The sequence below is a fragment of the Ictidomys tridecemlineatus genome, chromosome 11 (genome assembly GCF_052094955.1).
Source record: "Ictidomys tridecemlineatus isolate mIctTri1 chromosome 11, mIctTri1.hap1, whole genome shotgun sequence".
In the NCBI taxonomy this organism is placed as follows: domain Eukaryota; kingdom Metazoa; phylum Chordata; class Mammalia; order Rodentia; family Sciuridae; genus Ictidomys; species Ictidomys tridecemlineatus.
Window position 1 is genome coordinate 119,257,495 of NC_135487.1, and position 26,518 is coordinate 119,284,012.

The window sequence follows — 26,518 nt, forward strand, 5'->3', positions numbered from 1 at the left end:
GGGTCTTCAGCACTGGTCTCCACCTCTGAAAGCATGTTCTGGCTGTTCCAGTCTCTCCTGCTTGTCTTCTGCGGAGGCTCAGGTAAATATCCACACAGCCCCACGTTGTCATTGAGTGGCTCCTTGTTTTTGCACAGTCTGCTCGATCTAAATTATGTAGACACCGCTGTGTGGCTGACTCTGCTGAGGGACCAGGTGGATTCACAGTGGCACACTCTACGCTGCCACCTTATCTGTGCACTGAATGATAAAGGCTGCAGGTGGCTTTGGGGGTAACAACTACAACTGAGTCTGCCTGTAAGGGATGTGTTTGCTGGGGGCTTTTGTGAAGTGGGCTTTTGTGAGTTAAGACTGTTTGGGGATTAGGACCAGCACGTTGTACTGTAAAGAGAACTAAGATCAAGACAGCGAATCCTCTACAGTTCAGCTACTAGGTTACGGTGCAACTTTAGGTCAGTTAATTATACTTTCTGGGCTTCACTCTCCTCATCTAAAATACTGAAAACTTTTGATTTCATGTACCCTGAGTTTGGGGGACCCAAACAGAAATAGTTCTCTTTTGTCAAGGGCAAAAATAATAATAATAATGATACATGAGCTTCCCCTTTCTTTGATGCAAATCGGGAGCTAGCTAGCTAGCCCAGCAATGCTTCATATGTCAGTGAGAAAGGACTTACTCAATGTAGCCTTCTCATTGTTCCTGGCTGTCCATCACATAGAGAATATATGTGATGGACTATCTTGTGGTTTCCATGCTTGGGAAACCACAAGTGGTTCAATTGTAACTGAAGTTCAGCGTTCAAGGAGAGGAGACCAGGCAAGAAGCTGCCAGGTATAGCCCGGGAGTAGCTGATCAAAAGCTAGCATGTAGGAAGTACTTACTTTATTTCAGATACTGGACCAGGATCTATATGTGGATCGCGTTTAGAAGTCTCCTGACAATTGCATGAATTTATACTACTGATAGCCCCATTTTAACATAGAGGAAACTGAGGCTAAGTTCATTTAAATAACACCCAAATTTCACTAGCCATCACTTGGAAAGCTCTTTGAATACTTCTGAGAAACAATGACCAGTGGACAAACCGGTCAGTAGCATAAAAGAAAACAAAGAGGCCACCGATGTAGACTTCACTAAACTAATTGGCAATGAAAAAAAAAAGAGAGAATTTTGTTAAGTCATCCAAAAAAAAAATATTCATCAGGCATCTACCAAATACCTAGCACTGTTCCAATTTCTGGGGCTACATCATGAACAGGGCAGGCAAAACTTCCTGCTCTTGTGGAACTGACATTTTGGCAGGAAGATAAACTATAAGCAAGTAAACTAGTACCTTGGATATTGATAAATGATAAAAATGAAATAACTCAACTGGAGAAAGAACATATAGAAATATGGCCGGGAGGGCGGTCACACTTCAGATAGGACAACCAAAACAGGTGACAATTTGGGGAACAGGGAGAAGCCATGGGGAGGAAGGTAAGTTTGTTTTTGGACCTATTAATTTTAAGATGTCAGTGTAACATCCACGAGGAGATGTTACTGAAAGCAGCTGGAAATTTGGGACCAGGGGTAAGGCTGTGAATGGAGACTTGAGAGTTAACACCATAAAGATTACCCATGACTCCAAGGGGAAAAGTGGAATTAGGATAAAACCTTGAGAAATACTTACAAGGTGCAGAAAGGGAATTCTTTCGTTCATTCAAGAGTCACTTCTTGATCTGGGACCAGCGACTCAAGCTTTAACCTCACTTTTCCCTGTTTAAGAAATTGAACCCCTTGTGGGGTGTGGTGGCCCACGCCTGTAATCCCAGCAGCTCAGGAGGCTGAGGCAGAAGGATTGCAAGTTCAAAGTCAGCCTCGGCAACAGTGAGGTCCTAAGCAACTCAGTGAGGCCCTGTCTCAAAATATAAAAAGGCTGGGGATGTGCGCAGTGGTTAAGTGCCTCTGAATTCAATCCCCAATACCAAAAAAAAAAAAAAAGAAAGAAATTGAACTCTTCTATGAATTATTTGGAAGGTCCTCCTGTTAAAATTCCTCTCATTCTCCCTGTTTCTGTGGATATTTCTAATAACAACCCTATGAAATATACAGTTCCTCACCTCACAGATGAGAAAAGAAGGTACCTAACACTTAAGTCACTAGCTTAGACTCACCCAGCTGCGGGAGGAGGGGTAGAAAGAGAAACACACTCAGCTGTGTCTGCAGGAAACGGATGCAGATGTTCCAGGGCCCAGGAAACAAACAGGGGTTACCAGGGCTAGACTCAGGGAGCCTGGCCCCAGAAGCTGTGCCCACAGCCACTTCACTGTGCTACCACCTTACACACGGTTACATGTTCACGTGCACGTACACATTGCTACACAGCGTTGTGCTAGGAAGAAACTGAGCAAGGCACTGGGGTGGAGCAAACAAATGGATGTGCTCAGGATGGGTGATGAGGCACGAGTAGAACTTTGGGATGTAATATCTCCTCTGAGCTTTAAAATTGCTGAGGCTGGCCTCAAATCTTCGACCCCTCTGCCTCAGCCTCCAGAGCTGCTGGGATCACAGGTGTTTGCCACCACGCCCAGGAAGAAAAAGCTTTGAATTTTGATGAAGTACAATTTATCTGTTATTACGAGGCGGCCAGCACCTCACCAGGGTAATTCTTCCTGCGCAGGAGGGGATAAACCACCTGAGAAAATTGAAGTCTGCAGTAATTAGTGAAGAAATAAGAGACAAAGTCAGAATTCGTTTTTTAAAGCAGAGCGCCCGATAGTCTCTTCCAGTCCTGGTGGGAGGTGGAACAGAACAGTTCAAAAATGGCTCTGATTCTTTATTGAAGGGACAGCATCAAAGGCAGGGATCAGGTTTCAGCGGGTGGAGTCGTGCTTCCTGGTGTCTTGCAGTCAACAGGTTGATTGGCATCTCAGGAAGCCACACCCATCTCTGGGAGTCTGTTGGGGATGGTGGCTGCCACAGGTCAGCCTACCTCCTGTGCTGGAGGTAACCTGGCAGAGCTGAATAGACACTCACATGGATCTGGATGGTCTTCACCAGCAGGATTGCCACTGGAAGTTCCCAGAGAGCAGATTTTCCTATTCACTGGTTATGATGTTGGTCCATACACAGTCCAGGATGGCTCTGGGCAACCTGTTTTTATCTTTTGTTGATTGTGCTTTTGGTATTACATCTAAGAATTCACTGCCAAATCCTATGTTTTCTTTTAAGAGTTTTATAGTTTTAAGTCTTATATTTAGGTGACTGATACATTTTGAGTTAATTTTTGCAAATGGTGAGAGGTAGGGGTCCAACTTCATTTTTTTGTAGTTGTCCCATACGATTTGTTGAAGAGATTATTCCTGGATTCTCAATTCTGTTCCATGTAGTCATTCATATGTCGATCCTTATAACAGCACTCCACTGTTTTGATTACCATAGTCATATATAAGTTTTGAAATTGGGAAGTGCAAGTACTCTAATTTTGTTTTTCTTTTACAATATTATTTTGGCTATTTGGGACCTTTCCCAATTCCATATGAATTTGGGACCTTTTGCAATTCCATGTAAATTTGAAGATTGACTTTTTCACTTACGAAAAACAGTCACTGCGATTTTAATACAGATTGCGTTGAATCTGTAGACTACTTTGGGCAGTATTGCCATTTTAATGTGGTTTTCCAATCTGTGAACATGGAATGTCTCTTTATTTATTCGGTTTATTTTTAATATCTCTCAGGAATTTTTTTAGTTTTTAGTGTGTACATCTTTCTAGTTAAATTATTGCCAGGTACTTTATTCTTTTAATTACTATTTGTTAAGTGGAATTGTTTTCTTGGTTTCTTTTTTAGATTGTTCCTTGCAGGTGTGGCGGAATACAAGTGATTTTTGTATGTTGACCTTGAATCCTGCAACTTTACCAAGTTCACTTATTAGCTCTGGTTGATTTTTCTGGATTCTTCAGGATTTTCTATTTATCCATCAGGCCATACCATCTTTTTTTTTTATTGGTTGTTCAAAACATTACAAAGCTCATGACATATCATCTTTCATACATTTGATTCAAGTGAGTTCAAATTGCAGAATCACAGATAGCTGGGTCAAATGGTGGATCCATTCCCAGCTTTCCCAGGAATCTCCTTTCCAAATTAGGCCATACCATCTTTGAATTGAAATAGTACTTCTTTTCCAATTGAGATGCCTTTCACTTCTTTTTTATTTCTTGTCTAATTACTCTCTGGCTAGAACTTTCAATACAATGTTGTATAGAAGGAGGGAAAGTGGGTATTCTTTTTTTTTTTTTTTTTTTTTTTTTTTAAAGAGAGAGTGAAAGAGGGGGACAGAGAGAGAGAGAATTTTAACATTTATTTATTTTTTCTTAGTTCTCGGCAGACACAACATCTTTGTTGGTATGTGGTGCTGCTGAGGATCGAACCCGGGCCGCACGCATGCCAGGCGAGCGCGCTACCGCTTGAGCCACATCCCCAGCCCCCCAGAAAGTGGGTATTCTTATCTGAGATCAATTTACTCAGCCATGATGTATAATCCCCATAATATATTGTTGGGTTCAGTTTGTTAGTATTTTGTTGCAGATTTTTGCATCAATATTCATAAAGGATATTGGTATATAATTTTCTTTTTTTGCCTGATATCTTTGTCCTTGGTATCAGAATTATTCTGGCCAAATAAAATGAGTTAGGAAGTGGTTTTCTCCTCCTCTTTTTGGAGGAGTTTAAGAATGACAGGTGTTCTTTGAATAATTAGAATTTACTAGTAAAGTCATATGGCTCTTCTTTTTTCTTTTTTATTTTTTATTCTAACTTGTTATATATGACAACAGAATGCATTACAATTCATATTACACATATAGAGCACAATTTTTTCATATCTCTGGTTGTACACAAAATATATTCACACCATTTGTCTTTATACATGTACTTAGGGTAATGATGCCCATCTCATTCCATCATCTTTCCTAGACCCATGCCCCCTCCTTTCCCCTCCCATTCCTTTCCCCTATCTAGAGTTTATGTAATCCTCCTTGCTCCCCCTCCCAACCCCACTATGAATAAGCATCCTTATATCAGAGAAAACATTCAGCATTTGGTTTGGGGGGATTGGCTAACTTCACTTAGCATTACATTCTGCAACTCCATCCATTTACCTGCAAATGCCATGATTTTATTCTCTTTTATTGCTGAGTAATATTCCATTGTGTATATATATCACATTTTCTCTATCCATTCATCTACTGAAGTGAATCTAGGTTGGTTCCACAGTTTAGCTATTGTGAATTGTGCTGCTATAGCATTGATGTGGCTGTGTTCCTGTAGTATGCTGTTTTTAAGTCCTTTGGGTATAGACCAAGGAGTGGGATAACTGGGTCAAATGGTGGTTCCATTCCCAGTTTTCCAAGAAATCTTCGTACTGCTTTCCACATTGGCTGTACCAATTTTCAGTCCTACCAGCAGTGTAAGAGTGTACCTTTTCCCCACATCCTTGCCAAGACTTCTTGTCGTTTGTATTCTTAATAGCTGCCATTCTGACTGGAGTGAGATTAAATCTTAGAGTAGTTTTGATTTGCATTTCTCTAATTGCTAGAGATGTTGAACATCTTTTCATATATTTGTTGATTCATTGTATGTCCTCTTCTGAGAAGTATCTTTCAGTTCCTTGGACCATTTATTGATTAGGTTACTTGGTTTTTGTTTTTTGTTTTGGGGGGTTTTTTTGGTGTTAAGCTTTTTGAGTGCTTTGTAGATCCTAGAGATTAGTGCTCTATCTGATGTGCTTGGGGTGAAGATTTGCTCCCATTCTGTAGGCTCTCTATGCACCTCACTGATTGATTGTTTTGCTGAGAAGAAGCTTTTTAATTTGAATCCATCCATTTATTGATTCTTGGTTTTAATTCTTGTGCTACAGGAGTCTTATTAAGAAAGTTAGGGCCTAATCTGACATGATGGAGATTTGGGCCTACTTTTTCTTCCATTAGGTTCAAGGTCTCTGGTTTAATTTCTAGGTCCTTGATCTACTTTGAGTTGAGTTTTATACATGGTGAGAGATGGGGATTTAATTTCATTTTGTTACATGTGGATTTCCAGTTTTCCCAGCACCATTTGTTGAAGAGGCTGTCTTTTCTCCAATGTATGTTTTGGTGCCTTTGTCTAATATAACTACAATTTTGTGGGTTTGTCTCTGTGTCCTCTCTTCTGTACCATTGGTCTACCAGTCTGTTTCGGTGCCATGCTGTTTTTGTTACTATTGCTCTGTAGTATAGTTCAAGATCTGGTTTAGTGATGCCCCCACCTGCTTCACTCTTCTTGCTAAGGATTGCTTTAGCTGTTCTGGGTCTCTTATTTTTCCAGATGAACTTCATGACTGCTTTTTCTATTTCTATGAGGAATGTCATTGGGATTTTGATTGGAATTGCATTAAATCTATATAATGCTTTTGGTAGTATGGTGATTTTGACAATATTAATTCTGCCTATCCAAGAACAAGGTAGATCTTTCCATATTCTAAGGTCTTCTTTAATATTTTTTCTTTAGCATTCTGTAGTTTTTGTTGTAGAGATCCTTTACCTCTTTGTAAGGTTGATTCTCAAGGTTTTGTTTATTTGTTTGTTTGTTTGTTTGTTTGTTTTGAGGCTGTTGTAAATGGGGTAGTTTTCCTAGTTTCCTTCTCAGAAGATTTGTCACTGAGATACAGAAATGCCTTTGTATCCTGCTACTTTGCTGAATTTATTTACAAGTTCTAGAAGTTTTCTGGTGGAATTTTTGGGGTCTTCTAGGCATAGAATCATATCGTCAGCAAATAGTGCTAATTTGAGTTCTTTTTTTTTCCTATTTGTATCCCTTTAATTTTTTTTTGTCTAATTGCTCTGGCCAGTGTTTCAAGAACTATGTTAAATAGAAGTGGTAAGAGAGGGCATCCCTGTCTTGTTTCAGTTTTTAGAGGGAACACTTTCAATTTTTCTCCCTTTAGAAGGATGTTGGCCTGGGATTTACATAGATAGCCTTTATTGATGTTGAGATATGTTCCTGTTATCCCTAGTTTTTTTAGTGTTTTGAACATGGAGGGGTGTTGTATTTTGTCAAATGCTTTTTCTGCATCTATTGAGATGATCATATGGTTCTTATCTTTAAATCTGCTGATGTGATGAATTACATTTATTGATTTCCATATGTTGAACCAACCTTGCATCCCTGGGATGAATCCCACTTGATCATGGTGCACTATCTTTTTGATATGCTTTTGTATTCAATTTGCCAGAATTTTATGGAGAATTTTTGCATCTACTTCATTAGAGATATTGATCTGAAGTTTTCTTTCTTTGATGTGTCTTTGCCTGGTTTTGTAATCAGGGTGATATTGGCCTCATAAAATAAGTTTGGAAGTGCTCTCTCTTTTTCTATTTCCTGAAATAAATTAAAGAGTATTGGTATTAGTTCTTCTTTAAAGGTCTTGTAGAATTCAGCTGTGTATTCATCTGGTCCTGGGCTTTTCTTGGCTGGTGGGCTTCTGATGGCAACTTCTATTTCACCACTTAAAATTGATCTGTTTAAAGTGTGCATATCATCCTGATCCAGTTTGGGTAAATCATATGACCCTAGAAATTTGTCAATGTCTTTGGTATTTTCTATTTTATTGGAGTACAAGTTTTCAAAATAATTTCTAATTATCTTCTGTATTTCTGTAGTCTGTTGGGATATTTCTTTTTTCATCATGTATGTTAGTGATTTGAGTTTTCTCTCTATCTCTCTTTAATTATTTACTGTCTTCTGTTGCTTTTGGTGTTTATTTGTTCTTTTTTCTAGGGCTTTGAGATGAAATGTTAGGTCATTCATTTGTTGACTTTTTCTTCTTTTAAGGAATGAACTCCATGCAATAAACTTTCCTCTTAGTATGGTCTCCATAGTGTCCCAGAGATTTCGATATGTTGTATCTGTGTTCTCATTCACCTCTAAGAATTTTTTGATCTCTTCTTTGATGTCTTCTGCAACCCATTGTTTATTCAGTAGCATATTATTTAGTCTCCAGGTGTTGTGGTAGCTTTTATTTTTTATTTTATCACTAATTTCTAATGTCATTCCATGATCTGATAGAATGCAGGGTAGTATCTGTCTATTTCTTAAAATAAATGTTTGCTATTAAAACATTTACAGTTTGGTCACAATGCACAGAAATGGTGGATTCAATTATTATCTACAATGTACTCAGTAGGTTTGTAAAAGAGTTTACAGTTTCTGATGGTGGGCAAAGACTAGGGATGAGGAGCAGGATGATATGCTGAGGAGGAAGGAGATGAGGATATAGAGTTATTATATCTTAGGAAATGTGAAAGAGAAATCTACAGAGGAAGATGAGTAGCAGGAGAAGGGAGGAGAAGTAATTTGGGTAGACAAGTAAGTGGGGAGACAGTAGAGTACTAAAATAAACATACATATATACTAAGAAAAATTAAAAAATGTTAAAATAGTAGAAATTGGTGGGGAAATAAAAGAAAGAATATACAACACAACTGTAATGTACTATTCAGATGTCCCAGTCCTCAAAATCCTAATTCATTTAAAGTACTTGGTTTCACATATGTTGGGGATGGGAAGGTGGGAGAATAGAGATGGAAAGGAGAGGGAAAAAAATCTTGAGGAAGAAACAGGGCTTGTTTTGTTTGGAGATCAGTATCTTTTCTGCTTCCCTTCTCATCCAGGAGGTGGGGTCGTCTGTTGTTTACCTGGTATCTCCATGCTCAGGATAGTGAAGGAAATCAGGGGGTCACTGTGCCGGGGTAGCAGCTGCCGGGAAGGGGGGGGCGGAGTTAGAAACTGGGCACCTGGCCAGCCAGAGTTCACCCCACTGAAGATGGTGATGAAGGTGGCCCAAGATGGAGGCACCTGCTTTCAGTGGTGGGGCGTTGGGTCGGGTGGGGGGATCCAGGTGATGATGTGAGAGACAAGCTCTGTGGCATGCAGTGTATGGCCATTGGCTGACTTCAGAGCCCGTATGAAGTTCCCAGGTGCAGGCCGGCTACTGTGTGTAAGGGACTATCCCCTCTGCTGCAGAGTCCCAAGATGGCAGCCACTAGGGGGGCCCCACGTTGGTAGATAGTCCACATGGGAGTGGTGGCTGGAGTTCCTACTCGTGGGAAGCTGCTGAGTGTCCCACGTGGGAGCAGCTTCGGTGATTTCTGCTCAGGTGGGTGGTCAAAAGTTCTGTGCCTATGCTGCTGCCACCAGTGGTCTCCCTCAGGTACCTGGTAGTCCTATGTAGGCAAGTCGTTGGGAGACCTACTCTGTCACTGGGAGGGCCCAGGACCATGATTCCTGTGTGGGAGCAGGAATATCGCTTGCAGAGAAGCAGTATTCTCTTTTTTTTTTTTTTTTTTTTTTTTTTATTGAGAGCCTTCTGTGAGATGGGTACTATATTGGGTACATTCTATTCCCATTTAGAACTTGTTTGCAATAAAATATGAATGAAGATGTGTGTGTTTTTCTTAATTCTTTAGAAAAAGAGTCATTTGCATTTTAAATTGAAGCAGTTTGCTTTGTCCAGCTTTTTTAAGACTTATTTTTGAACTTGGTTTAAATCTTGAATTATTTGGACAATATTTTGTTTTCCTTATGATGTTTCTCAATTTTATTCAGAAGTCAGTTATCTGCATAAAAATGATATTAATGGCTTATGAGTGTATTGTTTACTTTGTACCTGATTGTATTAGGGTTTCCCAGAGGAAAAGAACCAACAGGATAGATATAGGAGGAAAAAATATATATATATGTAATTACAATCATAAAAGGCCATTTAGTAGCTTGACTTTGGGATCAGAGGCTGGATAGTCCCACAATGGCCATTGACAGGCTGGAGAACTGAAGGAACCAGTAACTGCTCAGTTCAAAAAATTAGAGGCTCCGAACAAGAAGGATCCATGATGCAGCCCAAGTACAAGACGGAAGCCTGGAAACTCCCTGGAGAATCCTTGGTCAGAGTTCTCATTGGAAGAATGAAGGCACGGAAATCTGATGTTCTCAGGTGATCGAAGCAGCCATCTAGGCACCCACTCAAGAAGAATAGGTCTTACCTCTGCATTGACTTTCTCCTTCTTCCACCTTTTGTTCCATCTTGGCCTCCATCCTGCTGGACAGTGTTGCCCACATTTAGGGTGGGTCTCCCCGAGAAGCAGTATTCTCGCTGCTTGAATCTCAGGACACAGAATGCTGTCTCCCTCTGGCCCGCCATCTTGGATCCTCCCCCATCTGGCTTTTCTTTGTCAGGAGGTTTTTGATTGCTGATTGGATCTCTTTTCTTATCATAAGGTTTTCTTAGGTTTCTATTTCTTCATATGTCTGATAGTTTGTGTGTTTCTAGGAATTTTTTTATTTCATCTACATTATCCATTGTTAATTTGAAATCTTCCTTATGTTTCATGTAAGCACTTACAGCTATAAATTTCCCACTGAGCACTGCTTTTGCTGCATCCCATACATTTTGGAATGCTGTGTTTTCATCATTTCCTCTTGTCTCAAGATACATTCTAATTCCCCTTGTGATTTCTTCCTTAGTCCATTAGTTGTTTTAGACAATGTTGCTTAATTTCCACACATTCATGAATTTTCCAATTTTTCTTATGTTCTTGACTTCTAGTTTTATTCCTTTGTGATCACAGAAGACATGATTTGAGTTTTTTTAAAATTCATTGAGATTTCTTTTGCAACCTAAACTATAATCTATTTTGGAGAATGATCCATGTGCATCCATCTTCTTCCTGGACCTATCAGATCTACTTCTCTTATAATTTTAAAGACAATCTATGTGAAATATATCAATCTTACTGCCCTTTTTACATTTAAATCTCTTGAGATCTTTAGTCTCCTTCTTTTTTTACCATGACTGGCACCTCGACTTGTGCTCCTGAACCCTACCCCGGCTTCCTCTCAGAAATGACACGCTAATCTCAATCTACCTAGCTTTCTCTGAATCCCCTGGACCAGATTCTGGGGAAATAAAGTGCTAGGACATTATTCATATTCTCGGAAACATATCATCCAGTGGGTGAAATATGGAAACAAGTATATCTATTAAGTTAGAAATTGTGCTAAGTACTAGGAATCCAGAGAAAATAAGCATAATGTTTTCTCTCAAGTTTATGGAAAAGGGAGGAAAATAATCTCATAATTACAACAAAGAGACAGAAATACAGACTAATAAATACGGTCTGCATGCCCTCATTTCTAAATTTTTACTCACTGAATTAGCATAGAACTGAGCAAATCATAGAATAAATAACTTGTTAAATAAGCTAATTATTGCAATCTATAAAAGCAAGGGATCTTAAAGGAGTATGCCATGCCAGAGAGTCACAGTTCCTGGTGAGTAAGTACTTGAGCCACTAGATAAATCGAGTGTCCTTACTAAGAAGAACTTAGCTTAACATCCTGGACAGAGAACCCCCAAGAGGAGGGATAGAGATGTGTCCATTCACTCCACAAATATTCACCACGGTGGAAAAGACAGGCAAATCCTTGTGTATGAGTCAGATTTTCACCATTGTGACTAAAATACCTGACAAGAACAACTTAGGTTTATTTTGGCTCATGGTTTAGTCCATGCTTGACCAGCTCCAAGTCGAAACATCATGGTGGAAGGATGCAAAGGAAGAAAGGTGCTCAGCTCATGGCAGCGAAGGAAGAGAGAGCGAGAGAGAAAGGAGAAGGGGGCTGGGAAATAGATAAACCCTTACCCCAGTGTGCTGCTTCCTCCAGCTGGGTCCCACCTCCCATAGTCCATTCAGTTATCAATGGATGGAGCCCTCATGACCCCAATCACTGCTTAAAGACCCACCTTCAAACCTTGTTGCACCTTGTGGGCACCATGTTTCTAACACACGAGCTTTGGGGAACATTTCAGATTCAAACCACCACAAGAACTTGCCTCCATGAAGATTCAATCTCAGTGGAGGGGAGGAAGAAAACACCAATGCACATTTGTGTGTTCTAGTATATACCACATGATAAGTACTGTGGAGAGAAATAAACCCAAAGGCAGCTGGGTATGGGTGGAGGTTGATAGTGAAGAAAGCATGGTCACAGAAGGCCTCCTGCAGAGGGAACCTTTGTATTAAAGACATTATGAAGGCAAAAGAATGAGTTGTATATCTCCCTGGAAGAAGTGCATTCAGGCAGTGGTAATTACAAGGGCAAATCCCTGGTCTATTTGAAGAATAGCCACGCAAGTTGAAGCAAAATGAACAAAGGAGAATGACAGAGATTCAGACGGAAAAGAGAAAAATGGCCAGATCACTTAGTCTTTATGGGTTATTGAAATTATTTCTTTCGTTTTGGTTTCATTCGGGCTGTGTTGTTGTTTTTAATTTTTTTCTAAATACAAAGAGAAAACTGTATAAATCCTCATTACTACCTCAATGAACTACACGATGAATGCCTATATAGCCAGACTCAGGTCAAGGTCCAAAACATCACCAGCCCCTCAGACCCCCCCCCTTTATGTTCCCTTCTATTCACCTCCCTCCTTCCCAAAGGAAACAGCATAGATTTGCTTGCCTGTTTTACAACTTCACATAAATGGGATCATAACATTGTGTGTGTGTGTGTATGTGACTGAATGTGTCTCAAAATTTTGCTTGCCCATAAATAAATAAACCCCAAGATAAAACAAAAGATTCAGCAGGTGATATTCACCCATGTGATTCCCAGAGGGATCAGGGCTGAAGATGACCACAAATTACAGTGGGTTGAATTACTGATGGGAAAGATGCAGTGCAGAGGGGAATGGGTGATGGCAGCATGGAATCCATGTGACAATTCAGGAAAGGAAACAGAAATGCAAGCTCCCCTAGGAGCTGAGTGTCAGACACACACACACACACACACACACACACACACACACATACACACACACTCAGCTCCTTTCCTGAGACGTAAAAGATCCCAAGAAGCCCTGATTATGGTGACTTATTCATTGACACAAACATCGTCTTTAAGAATCAAGACTTTCTCACTCTTTTGGCTCAAAGGTTGGGTCTCTGAAATGGGCTTATGAGAATGCATCCATGATGTGCTACTTTAAAAATTTTTTTTATCAGTTTTAACTCCTCAATCACTAGGCTGAAATATTTTTTAAAGATTTTTTAAGATGGACACGATATCTTCACTTTATTCATTTTATTTATCTTTATGTGGTGCTGAGGATCAAACCCAGTGCCTCACCTGTGCGAGGTAAGCTCTCTACCACTGAGCTACAGCCCCAGCCCCTAGGCTGAAATCTTTTTGAGAGCAGGAAAATAATAAAAGTAGTTGAAGTCAGAAGACCTAGGTTTGAATGCTGATTTACTATTCTTGAGCCGTGTAACTCTGGGAAAGCTAGATAACTTTTGTGTCTTAGGTCTTATTTGTAAGTAGAAATAATAATCCAATCTATTAGCCTCAAAGAATTGTAGTTGGCATCAAATGAAATAATGCACGTGGAAAACTATGTATGCAGTAAATCTGTTATTAATCCTCTAAATTAAGCAAGCATACTATATGGACAGTCGGCAATCAGTAAATGTCCAGCTGTAATTATACTTCATCAGCAAAGACTTGACGTTTTTAGAGTCTGCGCCAGGGAGTTGATGTAGTTCCATGTTCCTCACCACCTGATGCCTATGGACTCAGGCATCACGGGCCATCCATGGGTTGTGTAGGTGAGCGAATGAGTTCGTTTGAGCCTATAGGAGGACTGGCCTGCAACACAACTGTTGCGTGTTCTCTGGGCCATGCCACCCACATGTGCACTTTGCTCTTGCTACGCCTGTGTTCCCACACAGCACCTGAGACAGGTGTGACTTGCCAAGATGCCGATCAATCTCCTGACCTCAAGACATCATACTCAACCCCCTGAAACCTGCCCCCTTGCCTTATTTGGAAAGAACATTCCATTGAAAACCTCCTTTTGTGTGCACCCCCTATAAAAAATAAAAAGAATTCAGGTGGCTCGCTCTCTTTCCATCTCAGGGCGAGAGCCATCTCAGATTTAGAAAAGGTCTTTTCTGTGTGCTTGCGAGTTTTCTTCGCCATTTTATTAAGTCATTGGTGTAGCCAGCTCTTGTGAACCCAGCTCAGGTCACCAGCCTGGCTAGCTGGTGATACTCAGGGGCTGGGATGATGAAGTATGGTCATGGCCCAGGAATGACCGGCTAGTCTAGAAGTGGGCCCAGGGCCAGGATCATCTGCCAACCCACCAAGAGTGCCAGATGTTTTGCTGGAGGTGGAGCCACTGGGGCTGTGATCATCCACTGTCAGACTCCTAACCCTTTCTCTCCCCATTTTCTCTCTGGGCTTCAGTTTGAAAAAAAAGAGCTCTAACAGATGGTCAGAGATGGAGGAAGAGGCACAGGAATTGGAAGATGGCCGTGGACGGTTTTATAACCCTTTCCTTCTGTATTTACAGGGAATGCAGCAGTTTCACGATGCACCTCTCCCCCAAGGATGGTGAACGGGATTCTGGGGAAGTCAGTCACTCTCCTCCTGAACTTTCCTGCGGATAAGAAAGCCGACGTGATCAGCTGGAATCACAATGGAATCAACGCAGCATACATACACCTCGATGAATCAGGAAAGCTACAACACGTGGTACCCTTCAAAAACTGGAAAGAGCGACTGAACTTCACCCAGACATACTCCTTGCACCTCAGCAACCTGACGATGACTGACGCAGGATCCTACGAAGCCCAGATAAACACAGAACCTTCTCCAACGGTTTCCTGTTACACTCTGAGGATCTTCAGTGAGTCTAAATGTGGGGTTTCATTTTATACATACTAAAAAAAAAAAAATTTTTAGATCTTTCAATCCTATGTGACTACAAGTGTGTATTCTAGTCTACAGGTAAAGAGGATGGCATTCGGAGTCAGAATGAGGTCCAGTGGAGAAGCGACTCAATGACACTGCACAACCAGATAGTGGCAGAGCTGAGAATAGATCTGTCTTATGGCGGTCCATTCAGCATCACCTCCCTTCCCCCTGTCCCATAAAAAAAGGGCCCCTTCAAACAGAAATGTAGTAGAATTGATGGACGCGAAATATTTATAATGCCGTTAACATGTTCACCACATGTATCTGGCGTGTGACCCTCACAAAGTCTCCACGAGATGCAACCCTTTTGCTTGAGGCATCATTTTGGCCACAAGGTTCTACAGGAACTTGCCTACAGTCACAGAGATGGCATGTGATAGCACTTCCCGCCTAACCAGACTGCCACAATACTTCCCTTTACCCAAAGCCTAGACTGACCCGAGAGAGGGGTCTGTGTGCAGAACAGTGGTCGACCTAGGAAGTGCTCTGTGAGGGTGAGGCAATAAAGAGAAAAGTCTTTTCTGTCGATGTTGTTTGACCTTTAACAATATTTTCCCCAGATGGCTCACGTTGACCTTTAGGGAGGAAAAATGCCTCCCCAAGATGAAACAGTGAAAATATCCTCAACATAGAATTAAGGAAACTGTAATGAGATAATGTATAAGTTTATATCAAAAAAGAAAATATATAGTAATCAGTGATGTTCAAAGAGCCATAAATGACTTTAGGCTATTTTTCAAAAAAATCACTTCCCAGAAGTGTTTTACAAGGGGTTCAAGCATTAAGTTGGCCACCAGACTAGGCAACTTTAAAGACCACTGAGACTGTATAATTACTACCTATCAGAGATCCCACGAGGTCTTAAATTCACCTGGAAGCCTTTGGATTAAGAGATGTTATCTCAAAAAAAAAATTGTTAGAATTTCTCTACAAATAGGACGCTCATTAACGTTTAGTGCACAGTCCCTGGATATTTGATGAGTCTGTCATGTTAGAGGAGTCAAAGTCATGTCCTTGAAATAATACGGCATGGAACAGGTAAATGTTGTAGGAGGGAAAAAGGGTGTCTGGAAAAATTCTCAGCAAGAGATTCCAACTAAAGGGGCAAAAATGGTACCAGGTCAAGGCATTCATTTTCTGAGGCTGTTTGTATTCTTTCAAAGTTCTGAAGACTGAGAGTCCCAAATCCAGCTGTGGACAGAAGTGAACTCCCACTGGAGGCCCTTAGAAGACTGTTCTCTCCAGCTTCTGGTTGCATCCCTCATCATCCCACTCCCTGTCTCTGGGGCCACATCACTCCTCTCTGTGATTTTGCCTCGTCTGTCTCAATATCCCTCTGTTTTTAATCTTGTAAGGACACTCATCATTGGATTTAGGGCCTCCCAGAAAGTTCAGGATTACCTCCTTATCTACCACATTCCTTTTGCAAGGCCCTTTCTCCAAATAAGGTCATATTCATAGGTTCTGGGAGGTATCCTTAGCCTTTATGGACAGGATCACCCTCCCTGATCATCAAGTAACCATCAAGGCAGTGCTAATACCCCGAAGAGAATTGAGACTCACAGTAGGGAGAGCCCAACAACATTGCCGAGGCAATGTCCTGACACAGTGGAGAAAACTAAGCATGAATCCTCTTGCAACAACCCCATTCCTGGGACTCCATGCCAATCCCTTTCCAGGGCTTTTTACCCTAAATGTTTTTTTTTTTTTTAGTTCGTATTATTTCTCCTTCAAAAGATCACACACAAAGAGATATGTAAGCTACAGCAATTCGCTTTACAAAGAGTGAAAAGGAATTTCCAAAATGCAATGGCTAGATCTGTTTTTCAATATTGACCAATCGTCCCTAGGCATGAGGATAAGGATGGCAGAGATTGACATTATAAGCCAATACCAGTGAATGAAGAATAACTGACCAGAGTTTAGTGTTAAAAAAAGATGTTGAAGTCATGTTAGGTTTATCTACTGAGTCAATGTGGACCATAAATAATGCACATGTACTCTTCTAGCCACTTAGAATAAATACATCAGTGAGCAAAACACACGAAGATCCCTCCCCGCCCCCTGACATTCTGGATAGGGAATGGAGGCAGGTAATAAATAATACATGTACTATATAAACAAGCGTATGCAAGAAAACCATGAGTTCTATGGGGAAAAGGGAGAAATTAGAACGGCATAAGGAGCTTCAGGAGTGCCAGGAAGCAGGAGTCCATTTTAAAGAGCGTGATCAGAATAGGCCTCATTGAAATATGAGACAAGGTCTGTTGACGTGAGAGAGTGAACCATCCCGATATCTGGAGGAAGGGCACACCTCGCAAGTCTCCCCTGTGCCTGGCATGCTCACAGAACATCCAGGAGGCTGAATATGAGGAACAGAGTGAAAGAGGGAGTAACAGGAAATAAGGTCAGAACGGAAATAGGGGGATGTACATTGCAAGGTCCTGAGCGTCACCACAAAGACTTTGGCTTCTATTGTCAGTGACATTGAGGGCCATTGGAGGGTTTTGCAAATAATCAGTATGACTTTGACTTTGTTTAAAGAATACCTTTGGTTCCAGTGTTGAGAAGCCATTGGACCAAGAAGGAAGCCGTTGCCATAAGTCAGGCAAGAGTTGGCGCTGGCTTTGACCAGTGTGGTAGCAGCAGAGGCAGTGAGAAGAGATTGGATTCGGGATATATGTTAAGGACAAGTCACCAGAACTTTTTTTGATTTGAGTATGAGATGAAGGGATGCGTCACAGATAATGCCAGAGACTTTTGGCCCGAGGGAATGAAATTATTATCCCTAAGTGGGGGAAGGAAGGGTACAGATTGAATAGATTCTAGACAGAAAAACAGAAGTCCTTTTAGACTTTGTGATATACCGAGTTTGTGAAATACTCATATCCAGGTGTAAATGTCAAATAGACAGGTGTATATTCACTATGTGGGAAAAAGTAGCAGGACATATTTTTGAGGTCAGCCATGGACAAAAGCCATGACATTCATGCCATCTATTTGTCCTCCCTGTGCTAGGCACTGTCTCCCTTCATGCTCATAATTACCTGAGAAGTAGGTACTATTGCCTGATTTTCCAGAGAAGGAAACGATCACCTAGACATATTAATAATCTGTCCATGGTCATGTGAGTAGCAAACAATAAAGCCATGATCCTATCCCAGATTTTCTTGGCTCCAAATCCTACACTCCTCCAGTACATAAGAACTCCATTCTAGCAAGTTATAAGTACATTTAATTCCATAACTTCTCAGTTAAGTCCTCCCTCCCCCCAGTGCTGGGGATTGAACCCAGGACCCTTTGTATGCTAGAAAAGTACTCTACCACTAAGCGACACCCCCACCCTTCAGTTAATTAAGTTTAAAGCATCACTCAGTCTCTTGTAAACAGAGAGTCAGAGCCATTCTGTTCTTTGTGGAATCACCTTTACTTCTATCCCCAGGTCAAGACTAGGTTAGGGCCATTTTTTGTCTTGCTCTCATGTCTCCCCTGGTTCCTTGCCACTTCGAGGCTACAGCTGCTTCTTCTGGGCAACACTTTCCAGTCTTTGGTCTCAGAAATTTCTGCATTTATGTCAATTCAAATGGCAATGTAGGGCTGGGGCTGTAGATCAGTAGCAGAGCATTTGCCTAGCATTTGTGTGAGGCACTGGGTTTGATCCTCAGTACCACATTAAAAAATATATATAAATAAAATAAAGGCATGCTATTCATCTACAACTACAAAATAATTTTTTTAAAAAATTGACAATATATTTGCATTTATGTGCTCCCCAGCCTCTAAATTGTCTTTATGAGAGGTATTGTTCACAGATCAGAAGATACCCCAAGGATTAATCTGGAGCCCAGAAAGGTAGAGAGACCAGTCCCAAATTACCCAGATAGTCTCTCCCTTCCCATTTATCTTTCCGGTGACTCCGTCTCATACTGAAGTCTCTTTCATTGGTCACCCCAGACTTTCCTACCATCAATTAGATGATACAAGGAGAGTCTTTTAGAGTATACAGGCCATAGTATACAGCAGAAGTGAAATATCAAAACAGAAATGCAATGAGTAATTTTTAGAGCAGTCTGAACTGAGTCATTCCTCCTTAACCCACGTCTCTTCTCTGTTCCCAGGACCACTGAGGAACTTACAAGTTACCCATCACACTCAACTGTCTGGGAATAGCACCTGTGAGATCCACCTGACCTGCTCTCTGGAGAATCCAAATGATACTGTCTCATTCGGGTGGAAGCTCTCAGAAAACAGCTCTCTACGAGAACCAAACCTCACCATCTCCTGGGACCCCATTAGTTCCAGTGAACAGAACTACACCTGCATAGCTGAGAACCCCGTCAGCAATTTATCGTCCTCGGTCACTGCCCAGAGTCTCTGCACAGGTAACAGTCAGCCTCAGGTGTCTCTAAGAGCCTTGAGCAACTGTGGGCTGTGCCATGTCCTCCACACCCTACAAGATTCCCAAAACAGCCAAACTGCAGCTAAGGGTGGGGTGGCAGGCAGCTTCTGGGGCCCTGTGCTTCTCACTACCTCCTAGTCTCTCCCTCCTCCTTCCTCCTCTGCAAGCCCTTCTCTGAAGGGGGTCGTGGGGGAAGGACTCAGAAAGCAGGGCTTTCACCATCCAGGATCCTGCCAGAGTCCCAGAACTCTGGGTTCAGATGCACACAAGAGACTCTGTGAGGGCCCCAAGAAAAATACTGTAGTACTCATTCTAGGTGTCTGAAGAAGTTCCATTTCTTTTTTTTTTTTTCCCCTTTTCAGGTGTTAAGAAAAATGTAAACGGGTTCAGAACCTTGATTATAATTCTAGTGGCCTCGTTGCTCCTCGCCATACTCATCATTGCGTGCGCACTGGCTTCACGGGCTTGGAAGAACCGAACAGGCAGGTGTACTTTCTCCCTCCTTGTCTCTCCTCCCAGGTCTGCAGGTATTTAGAGTTTGGGGCCTCTGATTGCTAAGAATCTCTTACAGAAAACAGGTGAAGGGTGGAGAGCAAGCAAACCCTAGCTCAGCTATGCAGGGACGATCCTAGGGGTGTCACCGAGCACCTGCTAACATCCTAAAGGAGGTGTCCTACTGGGAGAACTAGGAGCCCGCCTCAGGGTCCACTGGCCCACTTACCCTTCCTTTGGGGCCCCTTCCTCCACATCCTCTAGAGAGGCACCTATGGGGGGTGGGGGATAAAAAGGCCTCTCTCAAACATTTCAATTTCCTTATTTATTTTTCAGGCTCCCTCCCTTTGCATACTCAGCAAACTCAGCATCCTGGTGAGCACCCAGACTTTAAACTGCTGATCATAAAGCAGGCAGGGAAAGATGACAGAAAGAGGAAGGAGGCTGGCAGGAAGTCAGAATGTCACTACTCAGATGCACCCCGCGGTGCAAGCTCACAAGCACGCACCATGGACCTCACACAGTTAGTGAGATCGGAGTCCCTCTCCTCCCTTCTGATGCAGAAGTTTGCTCTAGTGAAAGGGCTGGTAGCCCGTCCATTTGCACCCAGAAATTTCTGAGCAGAGAAAAAAAGAAAATGAGCATCCAAGACTCAAAACCAAATTGCCTGTGACTGCATCACTGCTGGTTAACCAGGGTTTGGACCATGGATAGACACGGTGGGAAAAGAAAGTGTGATCCAGAGATGCAAGTACAGGCTCTGGGCTCAAACTGGCTTTGAGTCAGAGATGCGGGATATCGTGCTTAGGAAAGAGCCCCGAGGACTGGGGTCAGAAGACACACATTCGAGGTCCTGTTCCATCACTTCCCATGTGACTTCACACAAGTCAGTGGGGACTTGGGGGCCTGCCGTTCCTCGTCTCTAATGTAATCGAATTCACCTTAAGGGCCTGTGAAGGTGTAATCATGTTTCCATGTTTCCATGTTTCCTCGGGGAAATAATTGGTTACATTCTGCTCACAGCATCCCCAGCTCTTCTGTAGATAGTGCTACTTAGTCATTCACACACGAAGCCCGAGGACACCTCTTTGAAGCCCAAGGGCACCTCAAGACCACTCCCCACTCAAGAGAGGCAGTTAGAAAAAAAAAAAAAAAACACATGATTAAGAAGGTTCTGGTTCAACCCAAAACTGTCCAAGTGAGCCCTAAGGAAAAGGGAGGCTTGGGCAATTGCCTCTTTGGGGACAGAAAATGGTCGGAAAAGGCCAGGTACTGGGAGAAGCAGTCCCAAAGTCCTTCTGCCACTGATGGTGCCTCTTTGTCTTAACAGCAGAGCCTCTACAGAACACAGAGTGCACGTCAGTCTCTCCAGGGAGCACCGTGTACGCACAGGTCACATATCCAAACCTGGTGAGTCCTTTTAGATTCCTACGACATCACTGTGGCTGTTTTTCACAGGGATCGCTCACAAACTTATCACAGTCACCATCACCTGACGGCTGACATCCACTGCTGAGGGGAGAGGGCAACAACGGGGGTTGCACAAGACCTTTCCAGGGTCTGCTGCTTCCGCAGTGAACATTTATTCCTTCTTTGCTCTCTGCTCTTCTCTGTTGGGTGCCTCAGTAGGTCTTGTCCCCTCGGTAAAATTACAAGCTGTCAGAAAGGGTGAATTAGATTTTCTTTTCTGTTCTCCTATAGCCTAGCATGACACTCGGTTAATATGTGCAGAGTGGATCCGAGTTCCACTGAGTTTGAGCGTTACCATGGAGACAGTTCCACAGCAGAAAGCTTGTAGAGATGTTAGGGGAGCTCAGAAGTCGTCTCTCAAGAGAGCAAGAGGGACCAGAATCTGCAACCCCTCCACGGTAGGGGAAACTAAACCATGAGCAGCTCTCCTCTCCTCTTCCAACATAATGGGAAAGTCTTGGTGGAGCATTGGAAACTCCTCGGTCCCTACTGTCCCCGCCACCCCCTAAATAAAACATCTATATGTCACGTTTCTAAATAACACTATACTGTTGAGAGTCGCCTGTGAGTTGTATGTGGACTGTATTGCTCATCGAAGACTAGTGAATAGGATAATCTGGTGTCTGGGAACTTCCAGTGGACATTTCCTCTGGTTGACTGCCCAGACACATGTGAGCCCTATTCCGCTATGCCTGGTCCCACACAGCACCAGAGATGGGGTGACCTGCTACAACCACCCAACCGCACAGCCCCCTGAGATTGGTTTGACCTGCCAAGATGCCAATCAACCTGCTGACTGCAAGGTGTCAGGATGCAAGACTCCACCCTTGAAACCTTACCCTCGCCTTTGATGTAAAGCCATTTTCTAATTGTCTAGCTCCAGTGCCCCTGTGGACTGGACCTATCAGGGGCTCCAACTCTTTAAAACGGTCCTTTCTGACTCTTTGTCTTTTGTTCTTCACTAGTTATTCTAGACTTTAATTACTCAGGAGGCTTATCCCTCCCAGCAGGCAAGAATTCCCTGGCAAGGTACTGGCCACCCTGTGATGCTATGCCTCCTGAGAGACCAAGAAAACTTGCCGTTTTTTTAAGAGGAAAACCATGAGCAGCTCTCCTCTTTGAAATGGTGGAAGCAATGACCCAGCTAGAAATCTTGGATTCCCCAACCAAGTCCTCCTCATCCACAGCCTTGCAGGCATTTCTAGAGTAGGCTCCTGGAAGAGAAGGGACACTCTTGCTTGTTCAGTTGCCTTTCCAAATTCCTGTTGAAGGCAAGCTGAATCACTGTCCAGAAAATCCCAAACTAACCTCCGGACAATTTATTAGCTTTTTCTTTGGGGGAAAAAAAGTTGTACTTTAGAGAGTTTCTGAGGTTTCAGTAATTCTCTAAATATTCCTTCATTAATTCAAAGTGTCATAGCTTAAAGCAAGTGCTTCAAGGGGACTGTGGACTTCTTTTTTATTTTTATTTTTTTATTTTTTTTTAATATTTATTCTTTAGTTTTTGGTGGACACAACATCTTTGTTGGTATGTGGTGCTGAGGATCGAACCCGGGCCGCACGCATGCCAGGCGAGTGCACCACCGCTTGAGTCACATCCCCAGCCCCATGGGGACTGTGGACTTCTGATGCTGCTCCTGCACTGCATATTTCAGACAGAGGCATTCTTATGGTGTTCCTCATCTACCAGTTCCTAATGCTTGAGAAGACTTCTAATGATGTGGTGACCAGGCAGTTATAATGACAGAGACAAATGGAATAGGCAAAGAGAACTACTCCAGTTATAACAAGTGAAAATCTTTGAAAAAAAAATATATATATATATATATAAAATACAATAACTCTGGTGTACAGACTGGTTCTTAAAAATTGATGGAGGAGAGGAGAGTTAGATGCAGGATGAGAATGGTTCCCTCTCTTCATACAAGGCGCTCACGCTCACTCTCTCTCTCTCTCTCTCTCTCTCTCTCTCTCTCTCTCTCTCTCTCTCGTTCTTGAGGCCTCTGGTTTGCTCTTCGGTTTGGGGCTCAGGAAAAGCCATTAAAACTCCTCAGGTCTGAACTGGTGGGGCTTGGTCTCCAACTCCTCCTGCTAAACACATTTCTTGCTCTTCCTCTTAAAGAACTTTGACATATTCCCTCTTCTATCACATTGCTTTCCCCAAGAATATACCTATGCATGAACCTCTTTGTCTCTATGTGAGCCAAATGCATATGATGCTTTTTTTTTTGCAGGAAATGAAAATCCCAGCACCCACAAAACAGGACTCCATTACAATTTACTCCACAATTAATCATTCCAAGGAGGTAAACCCATGATTGCTTCATGTTCTTATATTCTTACCCTTTCTTATGATCTTGCAAATAAAGTAAAAAGGCCATTTTACAGATTCCCAAAATACCAGGAAGACACAGAAAGTCTCAGGACATCCAAAATGTATCTGAGAAGTTATCTTGTATTAGGGTCATCATCCATAATTGAGTTTTCAAACTACTTGTTGTTGTTGTTGTTGTTGTTGTTTTAACCGAATCCCACTTATGCTATCAATATCCCTACTATCTGTCTGCCCATCCCCTCCTATATCTGTAGACTTGGGGTTGGGGGTGGGGAAGCTGTGGGTCTAGTCTCTGTTAACCTACTTTGTGTTTTCTTTTTTCCCCACAGACTAAGACCACTTCTTCCAGGGCAACTGCCCTTAACAACATCCAATAAATTTTTTGAAATATACCTCAGAGAAATTCAGAGATGACACTCTTCCTGATCTCATAGGAGAGAACGAAGAGAGAGGAAGCTTGGTTTTCTAACTGGCAACCGAAAGTCCATATCTAGCATTATGGCTTCCAGTCCTTCAGACTTGATCTGGCTTACCTACATCAGACACCTAAGGAGTAACATCATCTCCAGAGTGTGATTCAAATAATATTCCCCAGTCCACTCCAGGACAAAAATATTCTTCCGATAACACCTGCACATTGACTTTTTTCTGATAACCAAACAGAAGAGTTATGGACAACAGATTACAATTCAGCAGACAATCATTTCTCTCTTTAGAAAATAGCAGGATATGATTCATTGTAGGAAGAATACAATGTTGGTTATGTATGGACTTGAATGGGCCCACAATCATATCCTGGTACACCATTTACTAGTTATACCTCTTGGGACATATTGCATAATCTCTTGGAGTTATAGTCTCATAGACTGAAAAAATAGGAGAATGGCAAGATGTCCGCTCCACTGCTCCAGCCAGGAATCTAAGTTCTCCCTGACTACAGTTTCTCTACCATCAGGCCCTTTGTACTCTACCTCCAAAATATACCTTGGACTCATCCACTTCTCTCCAACCCTCTGCCACCATTCTATATCCAACTATCACCACCTCCAACCTGAAATACCACAAGAACTTCTGGACAGCTCTCTTAATTTTGCTCTTGTTCTCCTCCAATCAATTCTCAACAAGAGAGCTAGAGAAATGTTTCTTAATATAAATCAGATCCTTCACTTGCCTGCTTATAACCCTGTGGGCCTTTCCATTGCACTTAAGTTGTGTCTGCACCGCCCTGGATTATCTGGTCCATTCCTAGACTTAGCAAGTACCACTCTCCCTTGGTACTCTCCCTGATCTTTAGCTTCTCTAGTAGAGGAAAAAGTTCTCCATGCCTCAGTCATTCACATCTTCTCAAAGACCTTCTTCTTCCTCCTGTTCTTGAGGTCTTGGCTTAAATATGTCAGCTTCTATGAGACCACTTTCTAGACCGCCCTCTCTGAAGTACAGTCCCTTATTATTTTGTTCTACCTCCCTTGTCATTTATTTACCGTATGCCATCAAATATTTATTTGTATTTGTTTAATTTCTGTTTCTCCTTTGGGGGAAAAAAATTCTTCGGGGATAGAGATAATGACTACCTTATTACTGTAATCCTAACATTTAACACATTGCAAATGTTTGATAAATACTTTTAATAGGTAAATGAACATGAAATGGATTTTGTGAGAATTAAATAAGGCAATACAGTTGTCTCTCTGGAACTGGGTTTAGCCTCTGCGCATTCGATCAATCATACCTCAAAATTTTTTTTAAAAAAATTGCATCTGTACTAAAACAGGTTCAGACTTTTTTTGTCTTGTGATTGATTCCTTAATCAATTCAGTATAATAACTATTTACATTGTGTTAGATATTACAAGTAACAGACAGATTATTTGAAGTACACAGGAGGATGTGCATAGGTTATATAAAAATACTACACCGATTTATACAAGGAATGGGTATCTAGGATCCACAGGGGTGCTACAGCCAATCTCCCAGAGATACCAGAGGATGACGATCCACCTGAAACTCTCAGCATAGTGCCTTGAGAAATGTCAGTCATAACTGTTGGAGTTCACCGATATTGTTATCACTAAATTTCATTCTCCTGAACTCACAAAATCTCCTCACCAACCTTCAGCACAATAAGAAAGGAGAAAGGGCGCTGTTTACCCTGCCCCAATGCATTTCTTGCTTTTGTTCACGTTTTTTAAATTCTAATCTTTTATCTCATGTGAAAAATAATGCTCCTCTTCTGGGAAGTGTTCCCTGTTTTTGTTTGTTTGTGGGCGTGGGGTATTTTTATATATATATATATCTTTCCTAGAGTGTCTTTTTTCACAGATATAACATTGTGAATTATTCAAAAATTCCATAAACAAAAATCCTCCATAATCCCCAAGATAACTATCATTATGGCTCCATATTAAAATAGTAACTTTTTAACCAAAATGCAATATTTTCCCAATTTGCTTTTGTTTTTTGCTTTTTGTTGTTGTTGTTGTTTTGCTTTGCTTAACGTTATATCTTTTTTTTAGAGAGAGAGAGAGAGATAATTTTAATATTTATTTTTTAGTTTTCGGCGGACACAACATCTTTGTTTGTATGTGGTGCTGAGGATCGAACCTGGGCCGCACGCATGCCAGGCGAGCGCGCTACCACCTGAGCCATATCCCCAGCCCCAAACATTATATCTTAAACAACTTTCCAAAGTCAGAATATGTAGTTCTGCTGCATTTTCTTTGCTTTTGATTAATTTAGTTTTACCTTCAAAGAGTTAAAAGTCAAGTAGTGCATTCGAATGCATATACCAACCAACTACATTCTTTTATTTTATATCCCCCATTCCCATACTTCCCCTTCTGCCCCCCAGAGACACAAAACACATTATCTATTGATTTCCTGTTAGGTTTGTTTATACTCATTCCTTCCCTACTCCATCCTCCTAATGTAAATAGAGATTAATTTTGGTTCAATACATATTCAATGATTCATTATGACCGTGCAAAACATTGT

The 26,518-nt window shown here is 41.7% G+C and overlaps 1 protein-coding gene across 1 annotated transcript; it reads left to right on the forward strand.

Moving 5' to 3' along the window:
- Positions 1-25,227, forward strand: Slamf6 (SLAM family member 6). The gene is made up of 8 exons (XM_078027835.1): positions 1-82; positions 14,429-14,764; positions 18,951-19,214; positions 19,594-19,758; positions 19,934-20,098; positions 21,054-21,133; positions 23,428-23,499; positions 23,858-25,227. Exons 1-8 carry the CDS (start codon positions 34-36, stop codon positions 23,903-23,905), a joined length of 1,179 nt encoding a protein of 392 aa, XP_077883961.1. The 5' UTR covers positions 1-33; the 3' UTR covers positions 23,906-25,227.
- Positions 25,228-26,518: the final 1,291 nt, after the last annotated feature.